The 25548-nt window shown below is 41.8% G+C and overlaps 1 protein-coding gene and 1 pseudogene across 1 annotated transcript; both read right to left on the minus strand.

Annotated features, from left to right (window-relative positions):
- Window positions 1–11057: 11057 nt before the first annotated feature.
- Window positions 11058–12035, minus strand: LOC103117708 (olfactory receptor 52B2). The gene has a single exon (XM_007527817.3). The coding sequence runs from the start codon at window positions 12033–12035 to the stop codon at window positions 11058–11060; it is 978 nt and encodes a 325-aa protein (XP_007527879.2).
- Window positions 12036–18833: 6798 nt separating this feature from the next.
- On the minus strand, window positions 18834–25487 carry LOC103117707 (Y-box-binding protein 1-like; annotated as a pseudogene).
- Window positions 25488–25548: the final 61 nt, after the last annotated feature.

The following is a 25548-nucleotide window of genomic DNA, read 5'->3' on the forward strand; positions in this document are numbered from 1 at the left end:
TCTTCCTTTCTTTCTTTCTTTTCTTTTCTTTTTTTTTTTTTTCTTACCAGAGCTCTGCTCAGCTCTGGGTTTAAGTGGTTCTGGTAATTGAATTTGGGAGCTCAGAGCCTCAGGCATGAAGTCTATTTGCATAGCCATTATGCTATCTCCCCAGCCCCTCTCCAGTTATTTACATAGATTAATATCCATGCCATTCCACAGTCCAGTTTCTAAGGCCTTCCTTCAGTTTCACAAAACAAGTTTCTACTGTGTTTATGACTTCTATTTTGGTCTCAACTACAACCCCAAAGGCAGAATACTTAACCATTTATTTTTTTATTTTTATTTATTTATTACTGGATAGCAACAGGGAGAAATAGAGAGGGCAGGGGGAGATAGAGAGGGAGAGAAATAAAGAGACAGTCACGGTGTCTTTACCACTTGTGAAACTTTCCCTCTGCAGGTGGGGGCCAGAGGCTTGAACCTCGGTCCTTGTGCACTATAATGTGAGCGCTTAATCAGGTGTGCCACCGCCTGGCTCCCAAACACTTAACCATTAAGTAGTACAGTGGAAAGTCACTGTTCCCCAGTGTAACTAAGATGCTGATAAAATCAAAAAATAGTATAAGAGGATGGGCAATGCGTATGGAGGTCATTAAAATTACTTGGGGGCTAGGAAATTTCTTTTTTTATTATTTTTATTTATAAAATGGAAATCCTGGCAAGACCATAGGATAAGAGGGGTACAATTCCACACAGTTCTTATCACCAGAACTCTGAATTCACATCCCCTTCCCTGATAGCTTTTCTATTCTTTAAGCCTCTTGGAGTATGAACCCAGGGTCCTCATGGGTTCATACTCAAGGTCTGGCTTCTGTAATTGCTTCCCCGCTGAACATGGGCGTTGGCAAGTAGATCCATATGGAGGCTGGGAAATTTCAATCCCTGAAGCCATATTTGAAGATAAGAAAGGAAGAAAGTCATCTATGCACCCAACGAGGGACCATCTAAATACATTAAACACCTATTGAAACAATTTCAAAAATACATCAATAGTAATACAATAATAGTGGGAGACTTCAATACCCCACTCTCACACTTAGACAGATCAACAAAGAAGAGAACCAATAAAGATATAAGAGAATTGAATGAAGAGATTGACAGACTAGACCTCTTGGACATTTTCAGACTCCTCCACCCCAAAAAACTGGAATACACCTTCTTTTCAAATCCACATAACACATACTCAAGGATAGACCACATGTTAGGCCACAAAGACAGCATCAATAAATTCAAGAGCATTGAAATCATCCCAAGTATCTTCTCAGACCACAGTGGAGTAAAACTAACTTTTAACAACAAACGGAAAATTATTAAAAGACATAGAATTTGGAAACTAAACAACACGCTCCTTAAGAACCACTGGGTCAGACACTCACTCAAACAGGAAATTCAAATGTTCCTGGAAACTAATGAAAATGAAGACACAACCTATCAAAATATTTGGGACACAGCTAAAGCAGTACTGAGAGGGAAACTTATAGCTATACAATCACATATTAAACACCAAGAAGAAGCCCAAATGAACGAACTTACTACACACCTCAAGGACTTAGAGGAAGAGGAACAAAGGAACCCTAAAGCAACCAGAAGGACAGAAATCACTAAAGTTAGAGCAGAAATAAACAACATCGAAAATAAAAGAACCATACAAAAGATCAATGAAGCCAAATGTTGGTTCTTTGAAAGATTAAACAAAATTGACAAACCCCTAGCCAGACTCACCAAACAAAAAAGAGAGAAGACTCAAATTAATAGAATTGTCAACGATACAGGAGATATCACAACTGACACCACAGAAATCCAGAGAATTCTGCGAAACTTCTATAAAGAACTATATGCCACCAAGCTAGAGAATCTGGAAGAAATGGAACAATTCCTAGAAACCTATGCACTTCCAAAACTGAACCAAGAAGAACTACAAAATCTAAATGCACCAATCACAGACAAAGAAATTGAAACCGTTATTAAGAATCTCCCCAACAACAAAAGTCCTGGACCTGATGGCTTCACAAACGAATTCTACAAAACTTTCAGGAAACAGTTAATACCCATACTTCTTAAGCTATTCCATAAGATTGAAGAAACAGGAATACTCCCTTCCACCTTTTATGAAGCCAACATCACCCTGATACCAAAAGCTGATAGGGACAGAACAAAAAAGGAAAACTACAGACCAATATCTCTGATGAACATAGATGCCAAAATATTAAACAAGATCTTGGCCAACCGGATACAGCAACACATCAAAAAGATTGTTCATCATGACCAAGTGGGATTCATTCCAGGAATGCAAGGCTGGTTCAACATCCGTAAATCAATCAATGTCATTCATCACATCAATAAAAGCAAAGCCAAAAACCACATGATTATCTCAATAGATGCAGAGAAAGCCTTTGACAAAATCCAACACCCATTCATGCTCAAAACTCTACAAAAAATGGGAATAGATGGGAAATTCCTCAAGATAGTGGAGTCTATATATAGCAAACCTACAGCCAACATCATACTCAATGGAGAGAAGCTGAAAGCATTCCCCCTCAGATCAGGGACTAGACAGGGCTGCCCACTGTCACCGTTACTCTTCAACATAGTATTGGAAGTTCTTGCCATAGCAATCAGGCAAGAGAAAGAAATCAAAGGGATACAGATTGGAAGGGAAGAAGTCAAGCTCTCACTATTTGCAGATGATATGATAGTATACATAGAAAGACCTAAAGAATCCAGTAGAAAATTACTGGAAGTTGTTAGGCAATATAGCAAGGTATCAGGCTACAAAATCAATGTACAAAAATCAGTGGCATTTCTTTATGCAAACACTAAATCTGAAGAAGAAGACATCCAGAAATCACTCCCATTCACTGTTTCAGCAAAATCAATCAAATACCTAGGAATAAAGTTGACCAAAGAAGTGAAAGACTTGTATGCTGAAAACTATGAGTCGCTACTCAAGGAGATAGAAACTGATACCAAGAAATGGAAAGATATCCCATGCTCATGGATTGGAAGAATAAATATCATCAAAATGAACATTCTCCCCAGAGCCATATACAAATTTAATGCAATACCCATCAAAGTTCCACCAAGCTTCTTTAAGAGAATAGAACAAACACTACAATCATTTATCTGGAACCTGAAAACACCTAGAATTGCCAAAACCATCTTGAGGAAAAGAAACAGAAATGGAGGCATCACACTCCCAGACCTTAAACTATATTATAAAGCCATCATCATCAAAACAGCATGGTACTGGAACAAAAATAGGCACACAGACCAGTGGAACAGAATTGAAAGCCCAGAAGTAAATCCCAACACCTATGGGCATCTAATCTTTGATAAGGGGGCCCAAAGGATTAAATGGAAGAAGGAGGCTCTCTTCAATAAATGGTGCTGGGAAAACTGGGTTGAAACATGCAGAAGAATGAAATTGAACTACTTTATCTCACCAGAAACAAAAATCAACTCCAAATGGATCAAAGACCTAGATGTCAGACCAGAAACAATCAAATACTTAGAGGAAAACATTGGTAAAACACTTTCCCATCTACACCTCAAGGATATCTTCGATGAATCAAACCCAATTGCAAGGAAGACCAAAGCAGAAACAAACCAATGGGACTACATCAAATTGAAAAGCTTCTGCACATCCAAAGAAACTATTAAACAAACAGAGAGACCCCTCACAGAATGGGAGAAGATCTTTACATGCCAGACATCAGACAAGAAACTAATCACCAAAATATATAAAGAGCTCAGCAAACTTAGCCACAAAAAAGCAAATGACCCCATCCAAAAATGGGCAGAGGAAATGAACAAAACACTCACCACAGAGGAGATCCAAAAGGCTAACAAACATATGAAAAACTGCTCTAGGTCACTGATTGTCAGAGAAATGCAAATTAAGACAACACTAAGATACCACCTCACTCCTGTAAGAATGGCATACATCAAAAAGGACAGCAGCAACAAATGCTGGAGAGGATGTGGGGACAGAGGAACCCTTTTACATTGCTGGTGGGAATGTAAATTGGTACAGCCTCTGTGGAGAGCAGTCTGGAAAACCCTCAGAAGGCTAGACATGGACCTTCCATATGACCCAATAATTCCTCTCCTGGGGTTATACCCCAAGGACTCCATAACACCCAACCAAAAAGAGGTGTGTACTCCTATGTTCATAGCAGCACAATTCATAATAGCTAAAACCTGGAAGCAACCCAGGTGCCCAACAACAGATGAATGGCTGAGAAAGCTGTGGTATATATACACAATGGAATACTATGCAGCTATCAAGAACAATGAACTCACCTTCTCTGACCCATCTTGGACAGAGCTAGAAGGAATTATGTTAAGTGGACTAAGTCAGAAAGTTAAAGATGAGTATGGGATGATCCCACTCATCAACAGAAGCTGACTTAGAAGATTTGAAAGGGAAACTAAAAGCAGGACCTGATCAAATTGTAAGTAGGGCACCAAAGTAAAAACCCAGTGGTGAGGAGTAGACATGTAGCTTCCTGGGCCAGTGGGGGGTGGGAATGGGCGGGAGGGATGGGTCACGGTCCTTTGGTGATGGGAATGGTGTTTATGTACACTCCTAGCAAAATGTAGTCATATAAATCAGTAGTTAATTAATATGAGAGGGGGAAATCAATTGTATGTCTCAAAGGTTCTCAAAAGACAAACTGAATCTTTTTAATAGATAGGCTACGTATTTGATATGCGGACTCTCTCAAAAGCCTAGACCAAGTAGATTAGAAGCTTCCAATAGCACAGCTATATACAAGATACTGGGTACTGTACAGCAAACCATAACAAAGGGACTTTTCAAAGTTAACCCAATTAACAAATAATGTGTGGGTAATATTAACTATTGATTGTCTTTTTGAACCCTAAGACAGCAGGAACCTCACATCTTCACTATAGAGCCCCTACTTCCCCCAGTCCTGGCACCCTTGGATAGGGCTCACTTTCCCGTATGCTTCTCCCATTCCATACCAAATAATATTGCATCCGCCGATCACAACCTAACCAAAGCAACGATTGCCATCTCAACATGCTTCACCTCAGAGTGTATCCAGAGACTTCACGTGTGGAGTGACAACCCTTCAGCTTCATTACTCGGGTGAGACCTTTCCTTTTATAGTACACTCTAATTTCATCTCAGGTAGTTCACTTTCTAACAAAGTCCCATAACCTAGACATATACCAGTTTCTGTGAGAGAGAGCGTATGTGCACACGTATCCATAAACTACTGCAAAATATATACCTGAAAGCAGCATTACACTAGAGTTTGCAGTGAGTACCTCCCCAACACTTCCTCTCCACTATTCCAATCTTGGGATCCATGTTTGCTCAACAAATTGATTGGCTTTGTATGTTAACTCTCTTTTCAATCACCAGGTTCCAGATGCCACCAGGATGCTGGCTAGGCTTCCCTGGATTGAGGACCCCACCAATGTGTCCTGGAGCTCAGCTTCCCCAGAGACACACCTGACTAGGGAAAGAGAGAGGCAGACTGGGAGTATGGACCGACCAGTCAACACCCATGTTCAGCAGGGAAGCAATTACAGAAGCCAGACCTTCTACCTTCTGCAACCCTCAACGACCCTGGGTCCATGCTCCCAGAGGGCTAGAGAATGGGAAGGCTATCATGGGAGAGGGTGGGTTATGGGGATTGGGTGGTGGGAATTGTGTGGAGTTGTACCCCTCCTACCTTATGCCTTTGTTCACTAATCCTTTCTTAAATTAAAAATTTAAATAAATAAAAAAAAAAAAAAAAAAAAAAAAAAAAAAAAAAAAGAAAGGAAGAAAGTGTTAGCGAGCATAAATCAAACCACCATCCACTGTAAGGAAGCAAAAGATGTTTATTGACGAATTGCAATCCGGGCCGAGATGGAGACTGGCCGCAGTCTACCAGGCTCGACCCTGAACAGGGCTCAAACCACACAATTTATAGGAATTCAGACTACACTCAGGGAGGGGGAGCACATCACCTTATCAACCTACATCCAATAACACGCTATAGCAAACACAAAATCCAATCATTTCAAACTTAGTAAAAGCATGATCCATTCAAAGCAAAGCGCGGGCTAGTTTCAAATATAGTAAGATCACACAACCAATAGAACTCAACCAGGCAGGGTCGCCACATCCTCCTGCCATCGGCTATGACCACCCATCCGGTAGACAGCACACCACAAAGTCTGTGCAAAGGTCCTGATAAGGCTTGTCCCCAGGCAGGGTCCTTCGAACAACTTACAAAACAATGGGTGGCCTTCACTGATTAGGGCCTGTTTATTCAAGGGGGAAGGGGCAAGGAATTTTCCACCTCATACTACAAGCAACTCATACTAAAAGCACTTAACAAACAACTGCATAAAAAGGGAATTTCAAGGCTACTGCCTTTTACAGAAAGAGAGAAAGAAGTAAAGGGAAGGAGGGAGGGAGGAAGGGAGGAAGGAAGGAAGGGAGAGAAAGAAAGCAGTATCATAAGTGATGAAGTCATATACTGTTCTCTGTCTTTCTCTTATCATGTGAACGGACCCAGATTTGAGCCCGGTCCCCACCTGCAGTGGGGAAGCTTCACAAGTGGTATCGCAGATCTGCAGATGTATCTCTTTCTCTCTCCATCTCTGTTCTGCCTTCCCTCTCAATTTTCATCTGTCCTATTTAATAATCTTTTTAAAAAGGAAAGGAAACATAGGCACTCGGAGTGGGTATATGTACATCCCCAGCATTTCCATCTCAATTTAGTTGAGATATCATGATTGTAAACTTGAGCAGGTGGGGAGGTGACTCAGTGAGTAGAGTACAGGACACCCATACAAAAGGCCAGGGTTCAATTCTTCCAGATAACATACGCCAAAGGGGGCAGGGTAGTGGCACACCCAGTTAAACACACATATCATCATCATCAATGTATGCCAAAGCAGAAATTATGCCCTGCTACAAGTGGACCTACCCTATGGCCTTGCAATTCCTATATGGGGATATAACCTGAGGGACCAAACACATCCATCCAAAAATATCTGTGTATACCTATGTTCATAGCAACACAATTTGTAATAGCCAAAACCTAGAAGCAACCCAGGTGTCCAACAACAGATGAGTGGCTGATTAAGTTATGATACATATACTATTCAGCTATTAAAAATGATGAATTCATTCACCTTCTTCACCCCATCTTGGCTAGAACTTGAAGGAATCCTGGTGTATGAGGTAAGTCAGAAAGAGGATGATCTTACTCATAGACAGAAGTTGAAAAATAAGAACAGATGGGAAAACACAAAGCAGAACTTTGGGCTGGAGTTGGTGTATTGCACCAAAGTAAAAGACTCTGGGGGGTTCAGGTCCTGGGACATGATGACAGAGAAGGACCTAGTAGGGGTTGAATTGTTATGTGGAAAACTGGGAAATGTTATGCATGTACAAACTACTGTATTTACTGTCAACTGTAAACCATTAATCCCCCAGTAAAGAAATTAAAAGAGAGGGAGTCATCTCTCCCTTTCTCTATCTTCCCCTCCTCTCTCCATTTCTCTCTGTCCTATCCAACAACAATGACATTAGTAACAACAACAACAATAACTACAACAATAAGGCAACAAAAGGAAATAAATATTTTTAATGTAAAAAAAAGAAATTAAAAGAGAGAGAGAGCGACAGAGACAGAGACAGAGAGACCTGCAGCACTGCTTCACCACTTGAGAAACTTTCCACCTGCAGTTGGGGCCAGGGATTTGAACCTGGGTCTCTGTACATGGTAATGTGTGCACTCAGTCAGGCATACCACCACTTGGCCACTAACCTTTCAATGTTTAGAAGAAAACAGAGAGGAGTAGCTTCAAGTCTTCAGGGCTGGGAATGTTAATGTTTAAGAAAAAAGAGCGATTCTACTAAATTAAAATGCAAAGCCCGCATGCTTGTGCATGGCCACATGTGTGCTCTACTGGCTGTGCCATTGCCCAGCCCCTCCCAGAGGACCCCCGCCCCACTCTTGAGGCCCAAATTTTCCTTATACTTAGGGAAACTGAGGCAGCAGAGAGTGCTGTCCAGGGGAGGTGAGACATTCCAGTGTTCAGCGGCCCAGCCTGGCAGCTGTGTTCTTTGTCATCCAACCAGGGTGACAGCAGGCTAGGGCTCGGGTGTGTACTGTGTGGGACTTCAACTGGCTGCAGCTAGCAGCTGAGCTCAGGGAGAGGGGGTCAGCTGGGACCTGAGGACAAATGCCAGGCCTGGATTCTAACCCAGGGCCTTGTGTATAGTAAGGTAGGTTTGTCAGCTTTTAAATGAACGTGTCATTTGCTGTGTATTTTGCATCTTTCGACATACACATTTAGGGCTGTGGAGACAACGCAGTGGTTCTGCAAAAAGCTCTCTTGCCTGAGGCTCTGAGGTCCCAGGTTCAATCCCCAGCACCACCAACAGCCAGAGCTGAGTAGGGGTTTGGACTCTGTGTCTTTCTCTATATCTTTCTCATTAAAATAAAAAAGAAAGAAAGAAAGGGAAGAAGAAAAGTAACAATAAAAAATTCAGTGCACTTTATTTGTTTCAGTGATACTAATCTGTCCTTCTGTCCTTGTGAGGAACTGGGTCTTTGAACTAGTGGAACTGACCATTTCAACATACTCTAGAGACACACTATCTAATCTCTCTGAGGCGTTTATGCTCTCATTCAGTTTTCAAACATTTATTATGAGTCACACACTTCATAATACACCGAAAGCATGAATTTGGTTTTTTTTGTTTGTTTGTTTGTTTTTTTTTTGGTGCCATACTCCAAACTCAGTCAATTGAAAGCATGAATTTGAATGACACATTTCTGATTTCAACAAGTTTACAGTCATTCTGGAGCACAAACAAACAACAGCATAATAATAAAATGGATTTGCATGCATTAGATTGTGTATAGATGTGTATAAAATACAAGCAAATACAGGAGTCCTAGATAGCTTAGGAAATACTGGAAAATACAGGGAAGGAATTTGTTTATTGAAATTTGGGGAATGAACAGGTTTTTCGGATAGCTAAGAAATATACATGGATATTTTCTAACTGCCAGACATTGGAGATGTGAGTAGAGAGCAATTCTTGCATCTGTAGAGAATCAAAGCACATTTGAGAATATTTTTAATGTAACCCATTCAGATGTAAAAATTAAAAATTCTCTATTTCCTTATGTTCTAAAGGCTCTTAATGTGGTATTCAAGAAGGGCCAAAAGAAAAAAGTCGGAAGATAAGCATGAAAAATGAGGAAAAAGAACCTCCCACTTCCTCTTTAGAGCCTCTATTTCCCCCAGTTCTGGAGCCTCTAGGGTGGGGCTCACTTTCCTCCATGCTTCTCTCAATTCATACCAAATGATATTGTATCTGCTGATCCCAACCTAATCAACACAATGAGTACCACCTCAGCATGCTTCACTTCAGACTGTGTCCAGAGACGTCAGGCATGGAATGTCAACCTTTCAGCCTCATTACTCAGGTGAGACCTTTCCTTCCATAGGATTCTCTAATTCCATTTTGGGTGGTCCACTTTCTAACAAAATCCCAAAACATAGATATAGACCAGGTCCCATGAGATAGGGCGTATGTCCACATGTATCCATAAATTAAGGCAAAATATATACCTGAAAGCAAAAGTGCTAAATAGTCTGCAGTGAGTCAATATATGCAGCAAGCAAGTAGAAAGACCTAAAAAAAAACACCATAAAGTTCATAATGAAATAGTATCTACTGAGCCTTAGACACTCTCCTCACCTACTTCCTGTTATACTTCCCTCAGTCACTCTAAAGCTAACCTTATCAAAGTAAGGACTACAAAAGCTGAATAAGGGCAGGAGACTGGCATACTTTAATGATGACTCTTTAGTCACTCTCAGGCCACCCCATCAGCTGGGGCCCTAATCGGGGAGTCCTGAGATTCCCAAACAGACATGATGGGCGTAGACCTCAAATAAATCCCTCTCTCCCTTGTTACTGGTCATCTCTATCAGGAACAACACAGTAGACCTCTTTGTGGGCCCTCATAGCACCTTGCCTTCAACATGGATCAACAATGGTAGAGGAGGCTGGACAACATACTCTATGCTACACCTGAGGAAGGTGGGTTCTGAAATTGGGGAAGCTTAGAATGTTCCTACTCATGACCACAGAATATGAGCTCAGATCTACAGGGATGAAGAGATCACATAGGCTCCTAAACTGAACATGGGCCCCATATCAGATAAAATTGATGGGGTTTACAGTCAATAATATTTTCACATCTCTCCCATATTTGAGAGCTACTCTCTTCCCTGATCCAGCTTTCTGGTCCTTTTTCCAGCCATGACATCATCTCCCCAGACAATAACTTATATCCACCTGCATATCAGGCTCAGAAAATAGATATATAGTATAGTCATGGGCCCTTTGGAATATAACTAAAATAGGCCTACTAACTATCTATGAAATGGAAACCCCCAAATCTTCATCTGCACTCATCCAGCCTTTAGGTTCATGATTAGTCAACAATTTGTTTGGCTTTATATGTTAACTCTTCTTTCAGCCACCAGGTTCCAGATGCTACCATGATGCCAACCGGACTTCCCTGGATAGACAACCCCACCAATATGTCCTGGAGCTATGCTTATCCAGAGCCCCACCCCACTAGGGAAATAGAAAAGACAGGCTGGGAGTATGCATCAACCTGTCAACGCCCATGTTCAGCAGGGAAGCAATTACAGAAGCCAGACCTTCCACCTTCTGCACCCCATAATGTCCCTTGGTCCATGTTCCCAGAGGGATAAAGAATAGGGAAGCTATCTGGGGAGGGGATGGGATATGGAGATCTGGTGATGGGAACTGTGTGGAGTTGTACCCCTCTTACCCTATGGTTTTTGACAGTGTTTCCTTTTTATAAATAAAAATTAAAATAAATAAATAAACAAAAAAGGAAAAGAAGAAAGAGAAAGAAGAAGAAAGGAAAGCCCACCTCAGTTCAAGAAGCCCAGAGAAAATAGGGAATAGAGATTGGTGGGAACCATCAGTCCAGAGGTGAAGCACAGCACCAGGCTTTGAAACCATAGAACCCATGGACTACTCCATCCCGAATCTGCTTAGTCTTCACTCCATAGACAATGGGGTTGAGCATCGGTGGCACCACCACATAGAGATTGGCCAGCAGGATGTGGATGTGACGAGGAATGTTGCGTCCAAAGCGGTGGGTCAGTAAGGTGAAGAAGGATGGGACGTAGAACATGAGGATGACACAGAGGTGGGAGCCACAGGTGCTCAGGGCCTTGTGCCGGGCATCCTGGGAAGGCAAACGAAAGACTGCTCGGAGGATGAGTGAGTAAGACACAGCGATGAGGATCACGTCCAAGATGACCATGACGATGGGCACTGAGAAGCCATACCAGATGTTGACAGTGATGTCAGCACAGGCAAGGCGGGCCACTCCAATATGCTCACAGTAGGAATGGGGGACAACGTTGGTCCGGCAGAAGGGCAGCCGCTTCAGCAAGAAGATCACTGGAAAGATGATGCAGAAGCTACGGGTGACAATGGCCAGAGCAATCTTGCCCACGGCAGGCCACGTTAGCACTGTGGTATAATGCAGGGGGGTGCAGATGGCCACAAAGCGGTCAAAGGCCATGGCTAATAGGATGGCCGACTCTCCCACAAACATCGTGTGGACAAAGAACACTTGGGTGACACAGGCATCAAAGGCAATGTCATGGGCATGGAACCAAAAGATGGCTAGAGCCTTCGGCACCGTGGTGGTAGACAGCAGAATGTCAGTGATGGCTAGCATGGAGAGGAAGAAGTACATGGGCTCATGAAGGTTCCGCTCTGTGATGATGACCATTATCAGGAGGCTGTTCCCCAGGACAGCAGTCACATACATGAGGCTGAGGGGGAGGGACAGCCAGAGGTGATAAGCCTCCCACCCAGGGATGCCAAGGAGAACAAAAACTGCAGGATGGAAGATGGTAAGATTGCCGTGACTCATGATAGACATACACATCCGGGTCCTGTCTATCACCACAGAGAAGCTGGTGAATCTGCTGGAGGTGGTAGGAACAGATAGCCCCTCTGAGTACACGCAGACATAGCAACATTAGCAAACAGTTAAAACTCTTGGGCTCTGCAGGGCAATGTTTTCTCAGAGAATGCTCATGTGAGTGCAGGACGGGCACTGGGTGCCTCACATGCCCATAGACCTGCTGTGCAAGAAAGATTCAAGGGCCAACAAGGACTTCATCACACCTCCAGTCACCCTGTTCCCAAAGTCTGCCCACCATAATTTTCACTCTCACTCTAGCATTTCCACACCACCCGTTTTGGACTTTTCCCTCTCCTCAGGCTTTCACTCCTTCACTTACCTGAGTGACCTTTCTCGTTCACTGTGTATATTCAAGTATTAATCATAAAATACTTCAAGACACATCTCTGTTACGTGCGTGACCTGTGCTCACAGCCATATGTATTCCCCCAGAAGGCCTGCTCAGGAAGCTGTATTTTAACTTGATTTTACTTAATTGTGTTAACTTTATCTGCCCCTTATATTGAATATATCAAATAAGACTTGCTTAACATCTTGGCATTTGTGGCTTGCTAGTGATGAAAGGAAGCACCAAGTGGAAGTCCAAAAGCTTTCTGAGGTCCTTTCTCTATTCTACTACAGGCTCAAATCTTCCCTAAAGGTAATGAGGAACAGGACAGCTGATAAAAATTGAAGCATTCGTATTCATTACCTATTCCTGGTGAAATTCACATGCTCCTACTCAAAACAGTTCCATAAAGGACTCTTGATCCTTTTGATGACGTGACCCTTATGAGCCAGTCCTCTCCCCATCCCCCTGCCCCAGAAATAATTCTGAGTATAGGACAGGGAATCAAGGTTCAGATCTCAACAGCCTTGGCCCTCTCTCTGCTTACTCCTCAAAAACATTTAGGTTTCCCAGCAGCATTACAGAGTTAAGCACAGAGCCCTTCCTGCCTTATTTCTTCCTACCCTTTGATGTGGATGATTAAGCAGGTTTGTAAATAACAACAGTAATCACGTTGCACTTTTTTTTTTTTTTTTTTGCCTTCAGGGTTATCGCTGGGGCTCGGTGCCTGCACTACAAATCCACTGCTCCTGGAGGCCATTTTTCCCCATTTTGTTGCTCTTGTTGCTGTTGGATAGGACAGAGAGAAATCTAGAGAGGAGGGGAAGACAGAGAGGGGGAGAGAAGGATAGACACCTGCAGACCTGCTGGGGGTTCGAACCAGCTTGATCATCATCTTCTGGTATTTTTTTAGTAAGTAAAGCACATTAATGAATATTCAACAACATTCCTCTAAATAAAACAAAATTTTTTTTTCTTTTTCCTTTCCCAGGAAAAATCTCTCTCTGATGGACCTGAGGTGTTGAGTCCACCAGTGATGAATTTATCATGAGTCCGATCACCTGGTAACTTTCCTCAAATGTTTTAAAAAATCTGTCTCAGTAGAAACAAAGGGGGGGATTGCATCATTTGGTGAACCCCAAAGGACATGGTGATCGATGGGAGTCACAGCTTCAGCTCAAGAACCAGGAAGGAGGAAGAGGGAACCAGAGTTAACATTCAGCACAGATCAGGAAGCAATAAAATCATTGCTACAGTGCAGTAATTCTTTCTTCCTACAAGTCACTTCTAGCTACCCGTTTTTTACTATGCCCAATCTCTCTTTAGGAAGTTGTGATGGCCTTTTCTGTCATCCAGCCAGCTTAAGTCTGAAGTCTCTCCTAACATCATCACTGTCTGTTGATTTGCACTCAGAAAACATCAGATATGATTATTAGTGAGGCTTACAGATGTGGAGACAAGTACTTTTTACCCAGTTAATTTAACAAAACATTTCATTACATAATCTTAATTTTCTTTTTTTATATTTATTTTTATTTATTTATTCCCTTTTGTTGCCCTTGTTGTTTTATTGTTGTAGTTATTATTGTTGTCATTGTTGTTGGATAGGACCGAGAGAAATGGAGAGGGGAGGGGGAAGACAGAGAGAGGGAGAGAAAGATAGACACCTGCAGACCTGGTTCGCCGCTTGTGAAGCGACATCCCTGCAGGTGGGGAGCCAGGGCTTGAACCAGGATCCTTATGCGGGTCCTTGTGCTTAGCGCCACCTGCGCTTAACCCGCTGCGCTACAGCCCAACTCCCAATCTTAATTTTCTTTTGCCTTTTCCCCTGTACATCTACATCATATTGCAAGTGTTTTCCATCACTCTTGGTATCTTTCAGATGTACAGACTCTATACAATAAAGCCCTATTCCTAATGAAAAAATAGCCTTAGGGTATAGGAGTGGCCTCTGGCTACAGTACAAGATACAGATTAGTTGTAAGAAGTCTTACAAGAATTTTTTTTTTTTGATAGGACAAAGAGAAATTGAGAGAGGAGGGGAAGACAAAGGTGGGAGAGAAAGACAGACACCTGCAGACCTGCTTCACCACTTGTGAAGCGGCCCCCCTACAGGTGGGGAACTAGGGGCTCGAACCAGGATCCTTGAGTGGGTCCTTGTGCTTCATACTATTTGTACTTAACCCACTGCACCACTACCCCAAGATATTTGCTTCTAATAATATATATTATGGCATATATATAAATTTGATGTATATAGTCCAAATATATACCTATACACACATATACATATTGAGATATACGCCAAATATGTGTTTAGTGTATATGTTTGTCATATATATACAATTATTTGATGTAAATTATAAACCACTTATCCTTCTAGCAAATGGGAACAATCCAGATTAATAACAGTTTCTCTCCTATACACTCAAAACCAACATGTGAAATGTTTTCATACTTTAAAATCATTTTATTAATACCACTGAGACTGGATGCCCTTAATTCAAAGCTGTATCTTTATTAGTGACTCATACTTTTTAATAGATAAATCTCTCAAGAAAAAGTTCCACCTATTCATTTAATTCACTCCTGATAAACATTTTCTCACCAAAAATCAGAAGTGTATAGTCATGTGATGTGTCAATATCACAGCATCATCTCCCTCATTGTTTGGTGATAAAAGTGTGAAGTCCCTAGCTCCAAGGCAAAGCCTCTTCTTTTCCTGATCTCATTCCTCTTTACAAAATGCAGGGCTGGAAGATGGAACAAACAAGTTTAGAGACAACTGACACCCCAATTAACACATCAAAGACTTCCTCAAGAGTTCTCCTTGGACTGGGGTAGACAGCATAATGGTTATGCAAACAGACTGTCATGCCTGAGGCTCTGAAATCACAGGTTCAACCCTGCACCACCATAAACCAGAGCTGATCAGTGCTCTGTTAAAAAAAAAAAAAAAAAAAAGAGTTCTCCCTTTGGAAGCATGATGTTCACAAAACTAAACAGAGTGTGGGATACTGTGGTTACTTAAGAAATATTTGAATGGGAGCCTGGAGTCAGGCGGTAGCACAGCGGGTTAAGTGCACATGGTGCGAAGCACAAGGACCAGCGTTAGGATCCTGGTTCGAGCTCCCAGCTTCACAAGTGGTGAAGCAGGTCTGCAGGTGTCTATCTTTCTCTTCCTCTCTCTGTCTTCCCCTCCTTTCTCCATTTCTCTCTGTCCTATCCAAAAACGACGACATCAATAACAACAACAATAACTATAACAAAAATAAAAAACAAGGGCAACAAAAGGGAAAATAAATATTAAAAAAAAAATAAAAGAAATATCTGAACAGCCCATGGAATGAGTGAATTATTTATTCACTAGTGCTTCTATTTTTTTTTTTTTTGCACCAAGGTGCTGATCAAAATCAGAGCCACCTGTATGCCACACCCCCACAGATACCCCCTGTCCTAGTACTCTGGCTGCTCTGTGAATTGCATACACATTTTCTCAGTCTCTATTTCCCCCACATTCCTCTGGGGCTTTTACTGACCTCTCTCTTCACTCCCATTTTTTTTCTATCCAGGGTCCACCTCCTAGTCCCACTGACATTTCCCCTTATTCTCTGCCATGCTGCAATGCCTCTCTCATCTTTTATCTCACCGACCATGGACTTTCTCCCACATCCCATTGCCCCCTCTCCACTATCTATCTGTTGTCCTTTACAGATACTTCTTTTATTTCTTTACACAGAGCTAGAGAAAAACTCAGGGCCTCACACATGTGGTCCTAGAAAAGTTACTTCTCCAGCCCACTCTAGTTTTTCAAATATGGAGAGAAAACAGAGAGGGGTGGGTGGTGGTGCACCTGGTTAAGACACATAGCACTATGGGGAAAGACCTGCGCGAAGACCTGGGGTCGAGCCGCCCAAACTCAGCAGGGATGACTCACAAGCAGTGACGCAGGTTGGCAGGTGTCTTTCTCTCCCTCTCTACCTCCCCTGCCCTGCTCAATTTCTCTCTGTCCTATCGAATAAAATAGAAAAGAAAAAAGAAAAGAAAAAATCCACCAAGAGCATTGTATTCCAGAACTCCAATAATAACTCTGGTGGCAATAAAAAGAGAGGGAGAGATGGAGGGAGAGATGGAGGGAGAGAGAGAGACAGAGAGAGAGAGAAAGAACAGAGACGGGGTGGGGGTGAGCACAAAGCACTGTTCCATATCACACAGATATCTCCATGATGGTCTCATGTAGTTCCAGGGATAAACTCAGAGTCTAACACATGTTAGGTGAGCACTCTGCGAATGAGCCAACTCCTGGCTCACCCAGATACTTTCAGACCCACACACGCACACACAATCCTGTCAGTGCCTCCCCCTTCCACCATTAAGACTCTTAAACTCACCCGCTACATCACAGTAGTTAGTATCTGGAGTTTGAGAAAGTAATAAGGAAGAAAAATGCTGCTTGTTTTGAGAGAAGAAAAAGAGAATGTTGAATATTCTCATACTGGCATGATCACTTAAATGGTTGCTTACACAGAGCACTTATATTCAGACTGTAAAGCCACAAACTTCCTTTTTCTGGAGGCAGATGGCAGAGCTACCCCTGGGATCGCGGAGCATGTGGCCAGTGAACCAAAGGAGAATTTAAAATCCTGCCCTAAATGCCAAGAGGGAGCGCAAACTCTTGGGATAATTAGTAGCTTCCATAAAAGTATATATAATATATTTAAAGATACAGTATAATAGAAGTGATAGAAATTTAATTAAGAAAATAGGATCACATGGCCCAGGAGGTGGTGCAGTGGATAAAGCATTGTATTCTCAGGCATGAGGTCCTGAGTTCAATCCCTAGCAACACATGTACCAGAGTGATGTCTGGTTCTTTCTCTCTCTCCTCCTATCTTTCTCATTAGTAAATAAATACAATCTTTAAAAAAAAGAAAGAAAAAGAAACTAGAGTCACTACACACCAAAGTAAATTCCAAATGGGTCAAAAAATTGGGTGGTAGACTAGAAACTATCAAATACTTAGACGAAAATATTGACAGAACTCTTTTTCCACCTACGTTTTATAGGCATCTTCAATGACACATGCCCAATTACAAGGAATACAAAAACATAAATAAACCCATGGGACTACATCAAATTGAAAGCACAGCAAAAGAAACCTTCACCCAAACAAAGAGACTCCTTACAGAATGGTGCCAGACATCAGACAGAAGGCTAATAACCAAAATATATAAAGTGTTCACCAAACTCAGCAATGAAAAAACAAATGACCCCATCCAAAAGTGGAGAGAGGATATGATCAGAACATTCACCAAAGAAAAGATCCAAAATCCTTTCTCTCCCTCTCTCTGTCTTCCCCTCCTCTCTCCGTTTCTCTCTGTCCTATCCAACAATGACAACAACAACAATAATAACTACAACAATAAAACAACAAGGGCAACAAAAGGGAATAAATAAATAAAATAAAAAATAAAATAAAATAAATAAGAAAAGATCCAAAATCCAACAAACATGAAAAAATGTTCCAAGTCTCTGTCAGAGAAACACAAATAAAGACAATGAGATACAACTTCACCCTTGTGAGAATGTCATACATCAGAAATAACTGTAAAAACCAGTGCTGGAGAGGTTGTGTGGGTAGAGGAAACCTCTTGTACTGATGGTGGTAATATAAATTTATCCAACCCCTGTGAAGAGCAGTCTAGAGAACTCTCAGAAGGCTAGAAATAGGCCTATATTGATCCTCTCCTGGGGATATATCCTAAGGAACCAAACAACCTCAACCAAAAATATTTGTCTATACCTATGTTCACAGCAGCACAATTTGTGATAGCCAAAACCTGGAAGCAACTCAGGTGTCCAACAATAGATGAGTGGCTGAGAAAGTTGTGGTTTGTATACAAAATGGAATACTACTCAGCTATTAAAAATGGTGAATTCACCCTCTTCACCTCATCATGGATGGAGCTTGAAGGAATAATGTTAAGTGAGATAACTCAGAAAGAGAAGGATGAATACAACTTACAGACAGAAGTTGAAAAAAAAAAGATCAGAAGGGAAAGCACAAAGCAGAACTTAGACTGGAGTTGGTGTATTGCACCAAGGTAAAAAAAACTCTGGGGTAGGAGGAGGGCTCAGGTCCTGGAACATGATGGCAGAGGAGGACCTAGTGGGGGTTGAATTGTTATGTGGAAAAACTGAAAAATGTTTCACATGTATAAATTATTGTATTTTACTCTCAACTGTAAATTATTACTCCCCAATAAAGAAAAAAATCTCAACTTGACCAGATATGAAATGATTTAAAAACCTTTAAAGGTGTATTAAGAAAAATCAGGGGAGTCGGGCTGTAGCGCAGCGGGTTAAGCGCAGGTGGCGCAAAGCACAAGCATAAGGATAAGGATAGGATAAGGATGCCGGTTCGAACCCTGGCTCCCCACCTGCAGGGGAGTCACTTCACAGGCGGTGAAGCAGGTCTGCAGGTGTCTATCTTTCTCTCCTCCTCTCTGTCTTCCCCTCCTCTCCATTTCTCTCTGTCCTAACCAACAATGACAACAACAATAATAACTACAACAATAAAACAACAAGGGCAACAAAAGGGAATAAATAAATAAAATTTAAAAAAAAATCAGGCCTTTTAAAAAAAAAACATGTTTGTCATTGCCAAAAAGAGACATTTTTAGGTAAAAATAATAAAAATTTAAAAAAAAAAACCATGCTGGGTGGATAATGCAGATAGTTCTGGTTATCTGGTCAATGGGCAAAAAGCAAGCACTTAAGGTCTCCAGTTCTGATCTCTTGTTCATTTCTTATTGCTGGAATTTCATACTCATTTTCTCTTGTTGGATGACTAAACCAGATGATAGTCAAGATAGTGAGCCAACATTTACTCAGCCCAGCTTTGCTCAGACGAACTTTCAGCAAGTGGATCAGCTGCTTTTGTCTCTTTGCCATCTTGTGGTTTAGTATTTTCTGGGTGACTACATCATGACTGATGTCCAGGATGTATCCATGTCAAGGTGACTGCTAATCTTGGGTCTCATCTCCTTGATTCTCCTTATCGTCTTCATTGCCATCCTCTCTAGGTCGCCTTTGGCAAGAAGGGCCCCTGCAGGATCATCATGGTCTGTAGTCCCAATCCATGTTCTGTCTCACTGGTCTATCTTGTTCTCCTGCACCTTGGCTGTTAGCACCCTCCATTACTTCTCCCTGCACTGGAAGGTTGAAATACTGTGGTTGAAACCCAGAGAGCCTCCACATGTAGTAAGGTGGAAACCGTCACTTGAGACAGAGTTTTCAGGAGCACTCACTCTCTGATTCCTCATTCTTTTCCCCACCCTCACTATTCTGGTAATCCTGCTGGTACTTGCATGGAGGATCCAGGTGATATGGACAATGTCTATAATAGTTATGACCTGCTGCATCTTTACTGCCTTGCACTGGGACTCCACCAGAACCTATAACATCTGCTGCCTCCGAAGCTTTCTCTTCTTCAACCACGTCAAACTCCACAGTCTCTTCATTTCCTGCACTGCCAGGGTACTACTTCCTGGGGTGATTCTTCTTATGGCAGCCTCGCATACAAATACATCTGTGCTGTCATTCTTGTTGACGAAACCATATCCCTTCCTCACATTAAACCATTTTACTGTTCCCAAAACCTTCATTGAAATGACCTTCTTGGGTCTTGGCCTTGCTGCTCACGATCACAGTGATGGTGACTGGGGCCAGTTACTGCAGCTGCAGCTCCTCCCGGAGTATGATGGCAACTAGGCTGGAGGCGGCCGAAAAGGAGTATCAATCACTAAAGAAAAGTTCAAAATGAAAGGGGAAGAATAAATAAAAGGTCGATTAAATCTTTACACTCTTGAAAATCAAAAGGTATCTTGTATGAGAACTTAATTAAGACCTCTATCATTTCCTCTTCACCTACTTCCTATTTCGCTTTCCTCAATCACTCTAAGCCTAACCCTGTTAGATAAAGTAAGGACTACAAAAGCTGGATAAGGGCAAGAGACCAGCACACTTTAATGACGGCCCTCTTGGTCACTATCAGGCCACATTCCAGACAGGGAATCCTGGGATTCCCACACAGATATCATGGGCCTAGACCTCTAACAGATCCCTCTCTCCATTGGTCATCTCCATCAGGAACATCATAAACCCTCCTGTGGGCCTCTACAGGACATTGCCCTCAATGTAGAACAACAGTGGTAGAAATTGCCCCATTCTACGAAGGGAGGTTGGGTCAACATACTCTGCCACTTGAGGGAGACAAGTCCTAAAATAAGTGAAGCCTAGAATATTCCTAGCTGTGTCCATGGAATGTGAGCTAAGACTGACAGGGGTGCAGAGTTTACACAGGCTCCTGTGCTAAATATGAATAGTCAGTCACTGGCCCTTAGTCAGATCAATCAGGTTTACAGTTAATGATGTTTATATGTTTTTCCCATATTTGGGAGTTTCTCTCTGCCCTGATACAGCTTTCTAGTCCTATCCTCAACTCTGACACCATCTTCCCAGATAATACTCCTAGCCCAACGGCATGTTAGCTGTCAGGATCATGCAAAAATTAGTAAAGTCATGGGCCCTTGGAATATACCTAAAATAGACTTCCTAGCTCCTTCCAACATGAAGACCCCAAATTTCATCTGCTGTGCTCTTATCTTTAGGTTCCTGATTATGAACCAATTGTTCTGCTTTATATATTAATGCTTCTCAGCCACCAACTTGCAGATTTTACCATGACGCCAACCTGACTTCTCTGGACAGATGACCTCACCAATATGTCCTAGAATCTCACCACCCCATTGTGTCCTAGAATCCCACCTCCCCAGAGCCCTACCCCACTAGAGAAAGATAAAAATGGGCTGGGGGTATGGATCAACCTGTCAGCTCCCATGTCCAGTGGAGAAGCAATTACAGAAGCCAGACCTTCCACCTTCTGCTCCCTTCTTTGGTCCATACTCCCAGAGGGATAAATAATACAGAAATTCCAGTGGAGAGGATGGGATATGGAAATCTGGTGGTGGAAATTGTGTGGAATTGTACCCCTCTTATCCCACAATCTTTTCAATCATTATTAAATCACTAGTAAAAAATTTAAAAAGACTTCTATCATTACATAGAGGAGTGTCATGTAATGTTTCTAGCAAAGAAGCTGCTAGAAACCCAATAAGGCAAAATGAAAAAAGGAAAGGAAAATTACATCAGCCCTGCAATTACACTCTTAGGTGAACTCTGCCAAACATTTAAAGAAGAATTAACAAGAATCTTTCTCAAAGTCTTCCAAAAAATTTGAAAAGGAAGAAAACTTCCAAACTCATTTGACAAGATAACTATTACCTTGATACCAAAACCAGACAAGGACACTACCAGAAAAGAAAACCGTAAGTCAACACCCCTGATGAAAATATGCGTTGTTGTGGTCTGGGAGGTGGCACAGTGGATAAAGCATTTGGATTCTCAACTATGAGGTCCTGAGTTCAATTCCCGGCAGCACATGTACCAGAGTGATGCCTGGTTCTTTCTCTCTCTTCACCTATCTTTCTCTCTCCCTCTTTCCCTCCCACTCCCCTCTCAATTTACCTCTGTCCTATCCAATTAAATGGAAAAAAAGTGGCTGCCAGGAATAATGGATCCTTAGTGCCGGCACCTAGACTCAGTGATAAGCCTGAAGGAAAAAAAAAATGGTATAAAGGCAAGTCAGTGGAGGAAATACAACTTTTTGAACCAATAATGTTGGGACGGATGAGCAGCCACATGTAAAACAATCAACTTCAGTGTAAACTTTTTAAATTTTTTAAAAATTATTTATTTATTTATTGGATAGAGACAGAAATCGAGAGGTAAGGGAGGGATAGAGAGGGTGAGAAACAGAGAGACACCTGCAACACTGCTTCACCACTTGCAGAGCTTTCCCCCCTGCAGGTGGAGACTCGGGGCTTGAACCTAGGTCCTTGCGCACTGTAACATGTGCGCTCAACCAGGTGCGCCACCACCCAGCCCCACCTCACATCTTTTTTTTCCCACTGGGGGTTGTGATACAGTTGTTGACACATTAGTGCAACTTTTCACCTCCCTGTGAGAGGTGTCTGCAAAACACTCCAAACCCCAACTTGGGTCCTTTCCCACCATCCTGCACCAGGACCCCAGTGCTGTCTATGTCTACGTCCCCTGCTCTTCCACTCTTACCCAACATTCTGATTTGATGCAATACAACAAACCCAGTCCAAATTCTACATTGTGCTTTCCCTTTCTGTCCTTGTTTCTTGAGTTCTACCTATAAGTAAGTTCATACAGTATTTGTCCTTCTCTTTCTGGTTTATCTCGTTTAACATGATTCCTTCAAGCTCCATCCAAGATAAGGCAAAAAAGATGGCTTTGTTATTTTTAGCAGATGAGTAGTGTTCTACTGTGTATATACACCACCACTTTTTTTTATATGAAGTTCTTTATTCAGAGAGACAAGTAACAATTGATGGAGCTTTTAACAGAATCATTAGAAGGTGCTTCTTTCCAGAATAGTCATTTATATATTAAGCACTTATTATTTTAACAACCACAGTGGAAGTAATGAATATGTAAATTTATTAACTTTTTACTAGTGATTTGATAATGATTAACAAGATTGTAAGATAAAAGAGGTAAAATTCCATACAGTTCCCACCACCAGCACTTGGTGTCCCATCCCTTCCATTGGAAACTTTCCTATTCTTTATCCTTCTCTCGGAGAATGGACCAAAATTCTTTACAGGGTACAGAAGGTGGGAGTTCTGGCTTCTGTAATTGCTTCTCTGCTAGGCATGGGTGATGGCAGGTCGATCCCCAGCCTGCATCTTCTTCTTCTTCTTCTTCTTCTTCCTCTTCTTCTTCTTCTTCTTCTTCTTCTTCTTCTTCTTCTTCTTCTTCTTCTTCTTCTTCTTCTTCTTCTTCTTCTTCTTCTTCATTTTCTTCCCATTTTATTTGATAAGACAGAGAGAAATTGATAGGGAAGGGGGAGACAGAGAGGAAGAGAGAAAGATCTACAGACCTGCTTCACCACTTGTGAAACGTCCCCCCTACAGATGGAGAGCCAGACTCGAATCCTGGATCCTTGCACTTAGTAAATAGTGTGTTTAACTGGGTATACCACCACTGGGCTCCCTCCCAGCCTGTTTCTATCTTTCCCTCTGGAGAAGTGAGACTTTGGGACACATTGGTGAGGTCATCAGCTCAGGGAAGTCGGGATGGAATCATAGTAGCATCTGCAACTTACACCATCACTTTCCTTTTTTTTTTTTTTTTTTTTTAAGTTTTTATTTATAAAATGGAAACACTGACAATACCACAGGATAAAAGGGGTACAATTCCATACAATTCACACTACTGGAATTCCATATCCCATTCCCTCCCCTGATAGATCTCCTATTCTTTAACCAACCCTCTGGGAGTATGGATACCAGGGTCATTATGGGGTGCAGAAGATGGAATATCTGTCTTCTGTTACTGCTTCCCTGCTGAACATGGGCGTTGGCAGGTTGATCCATACTCCCGGCCTGTTTCTCTCTTTCCCTAGTGAGGCAAGGATCTGGGGGGGGGGGGGTGCTCCAGGACACATGGTGGGGCCATCTGCCCAGGGAAGTCAGGTTAGTATCATGGTAGCATTTGGAGGAACCTAGTGGCTAAAAAAGAATTAAGATACAAAGCAGAGCAAATTGTTGACTAATCATGAACCTAAAGGCAAGAATATTGCAGATGAAGATTTGGGGTCTCCATTTTGGAAAAAGCTAGTAGGTCTATTTTAGGTATATTCCAGGGGGGCCATGACCCAACTAGGTTCTGCCTGCACTTGACATTTAATGTGCAGATGACCTAAGCTTTTGTCTGGGGGGGATGGTGTCATAGTTGGAAAAGGACCAGAAAGTTGAATCAGGGAAGAGAGTAGCTCCCAAATATGGGAAAAGTATATAAATATTGTTAACTGTACACCTCATCGATCTGACCTGGGGCCCATAGTCAACACAGGAGCCTATGTAACCTCTGCATCCCAGTCGGTCTGAGCTCACATCCTGTGGTCACGGTTAGGAACATTCCAGGCTGCGCCAGTTTCATCATCCTTGAGTGATAGGCAGAGTAAGCTCTTCAGCCTCCCTTTGGAGAATGGACCATTCCTTACCACTGTTGATATACCATCACTTTCTTAGCCATTATTCTGTTGTTATGCATTTGAGTGGCTTCCAGATTTGAACTATTACAGATAGTGAAGCTATGAACATAGGTGTCCATAGATCTCTTCATATGGATGTATTTGCTTCCTTTTTAGCCCCAAGAGAGGAGCTGCTAGGTCATATAGTATGTCCATTTCCAGCATTTTGAGAAGTCTTCAAACTGTTTTCCACAGGGGTTGGTAAACTTTAATCTTAAAATTTAACTCCAAATGGGTCACAGATGGGTGAAAAAAAAACACAAGAAATTTTATAGAAAAAAAATTAGAGAAAATCTGGGGGCTAGCTGGTGATACACCCTGTGAAGTGAACATGTTACTTTGTGTGAGGACCTGGGTTCAAGTACCCAGTCCCCACGAGTAGGGGGGAAGCTTCATGAGTGGTGAAGCAGTGCTGCAGGTATCTTTCTTTCTCTCTCCCTTTCTATCTCCCCTTCCCCTCTCAATTTTTCTCTATCAAATACATAGATTATTTAATTAAAATATATTTTAAATCAGAGGAAGTCTGGGATTTGGCTCAATGCAAAGAATTATTAGACTTGATATCAACAACCCAGATCATAAAAAGGGTGAGGCGGGAGTAGTGAGTCACATAGTGTCAAAATTAACACTTGCACTGCAAAAAAAATCCAGTGAAAAAAAAGATGGAAAGGCAAGCTACAGATCACAAAGATGCTTTTGCAATTATATGTTCAAGGAAAAACAACTAGTGTTCTGCACACATAACTTTCAAAACTCAATAGTAACAACAGCAAACTAGTTAAATTTGGCAAATGACAGCAAGAGATGTTTCTAATAAGGATGTGGGTAATAAATAAGCACATGAAAGATGTCCAACTTCAGTAGTTATGAAGAAAATACCAATCAGGATCATGATGACAATAATACCCATATCTTGGAAGAGCCAAAAAAGAAAAAAAAAAAAGGAAGTGACA

The sequence above is a fragment of the Erinaceus europaeus genome, chromosome 17, assembly GCF_950295315.1.
Source record: "Erinaceus europaeus chromosome 17, mEriEur2.1, whole genome shotgun sequence".
Lineage (NCBI taxonomy): Eukaryota > Metazoa > Chordata > Mammalia > Eulipotyphla > Erinaceidae > Erinaceus > Erinaceus europaeus.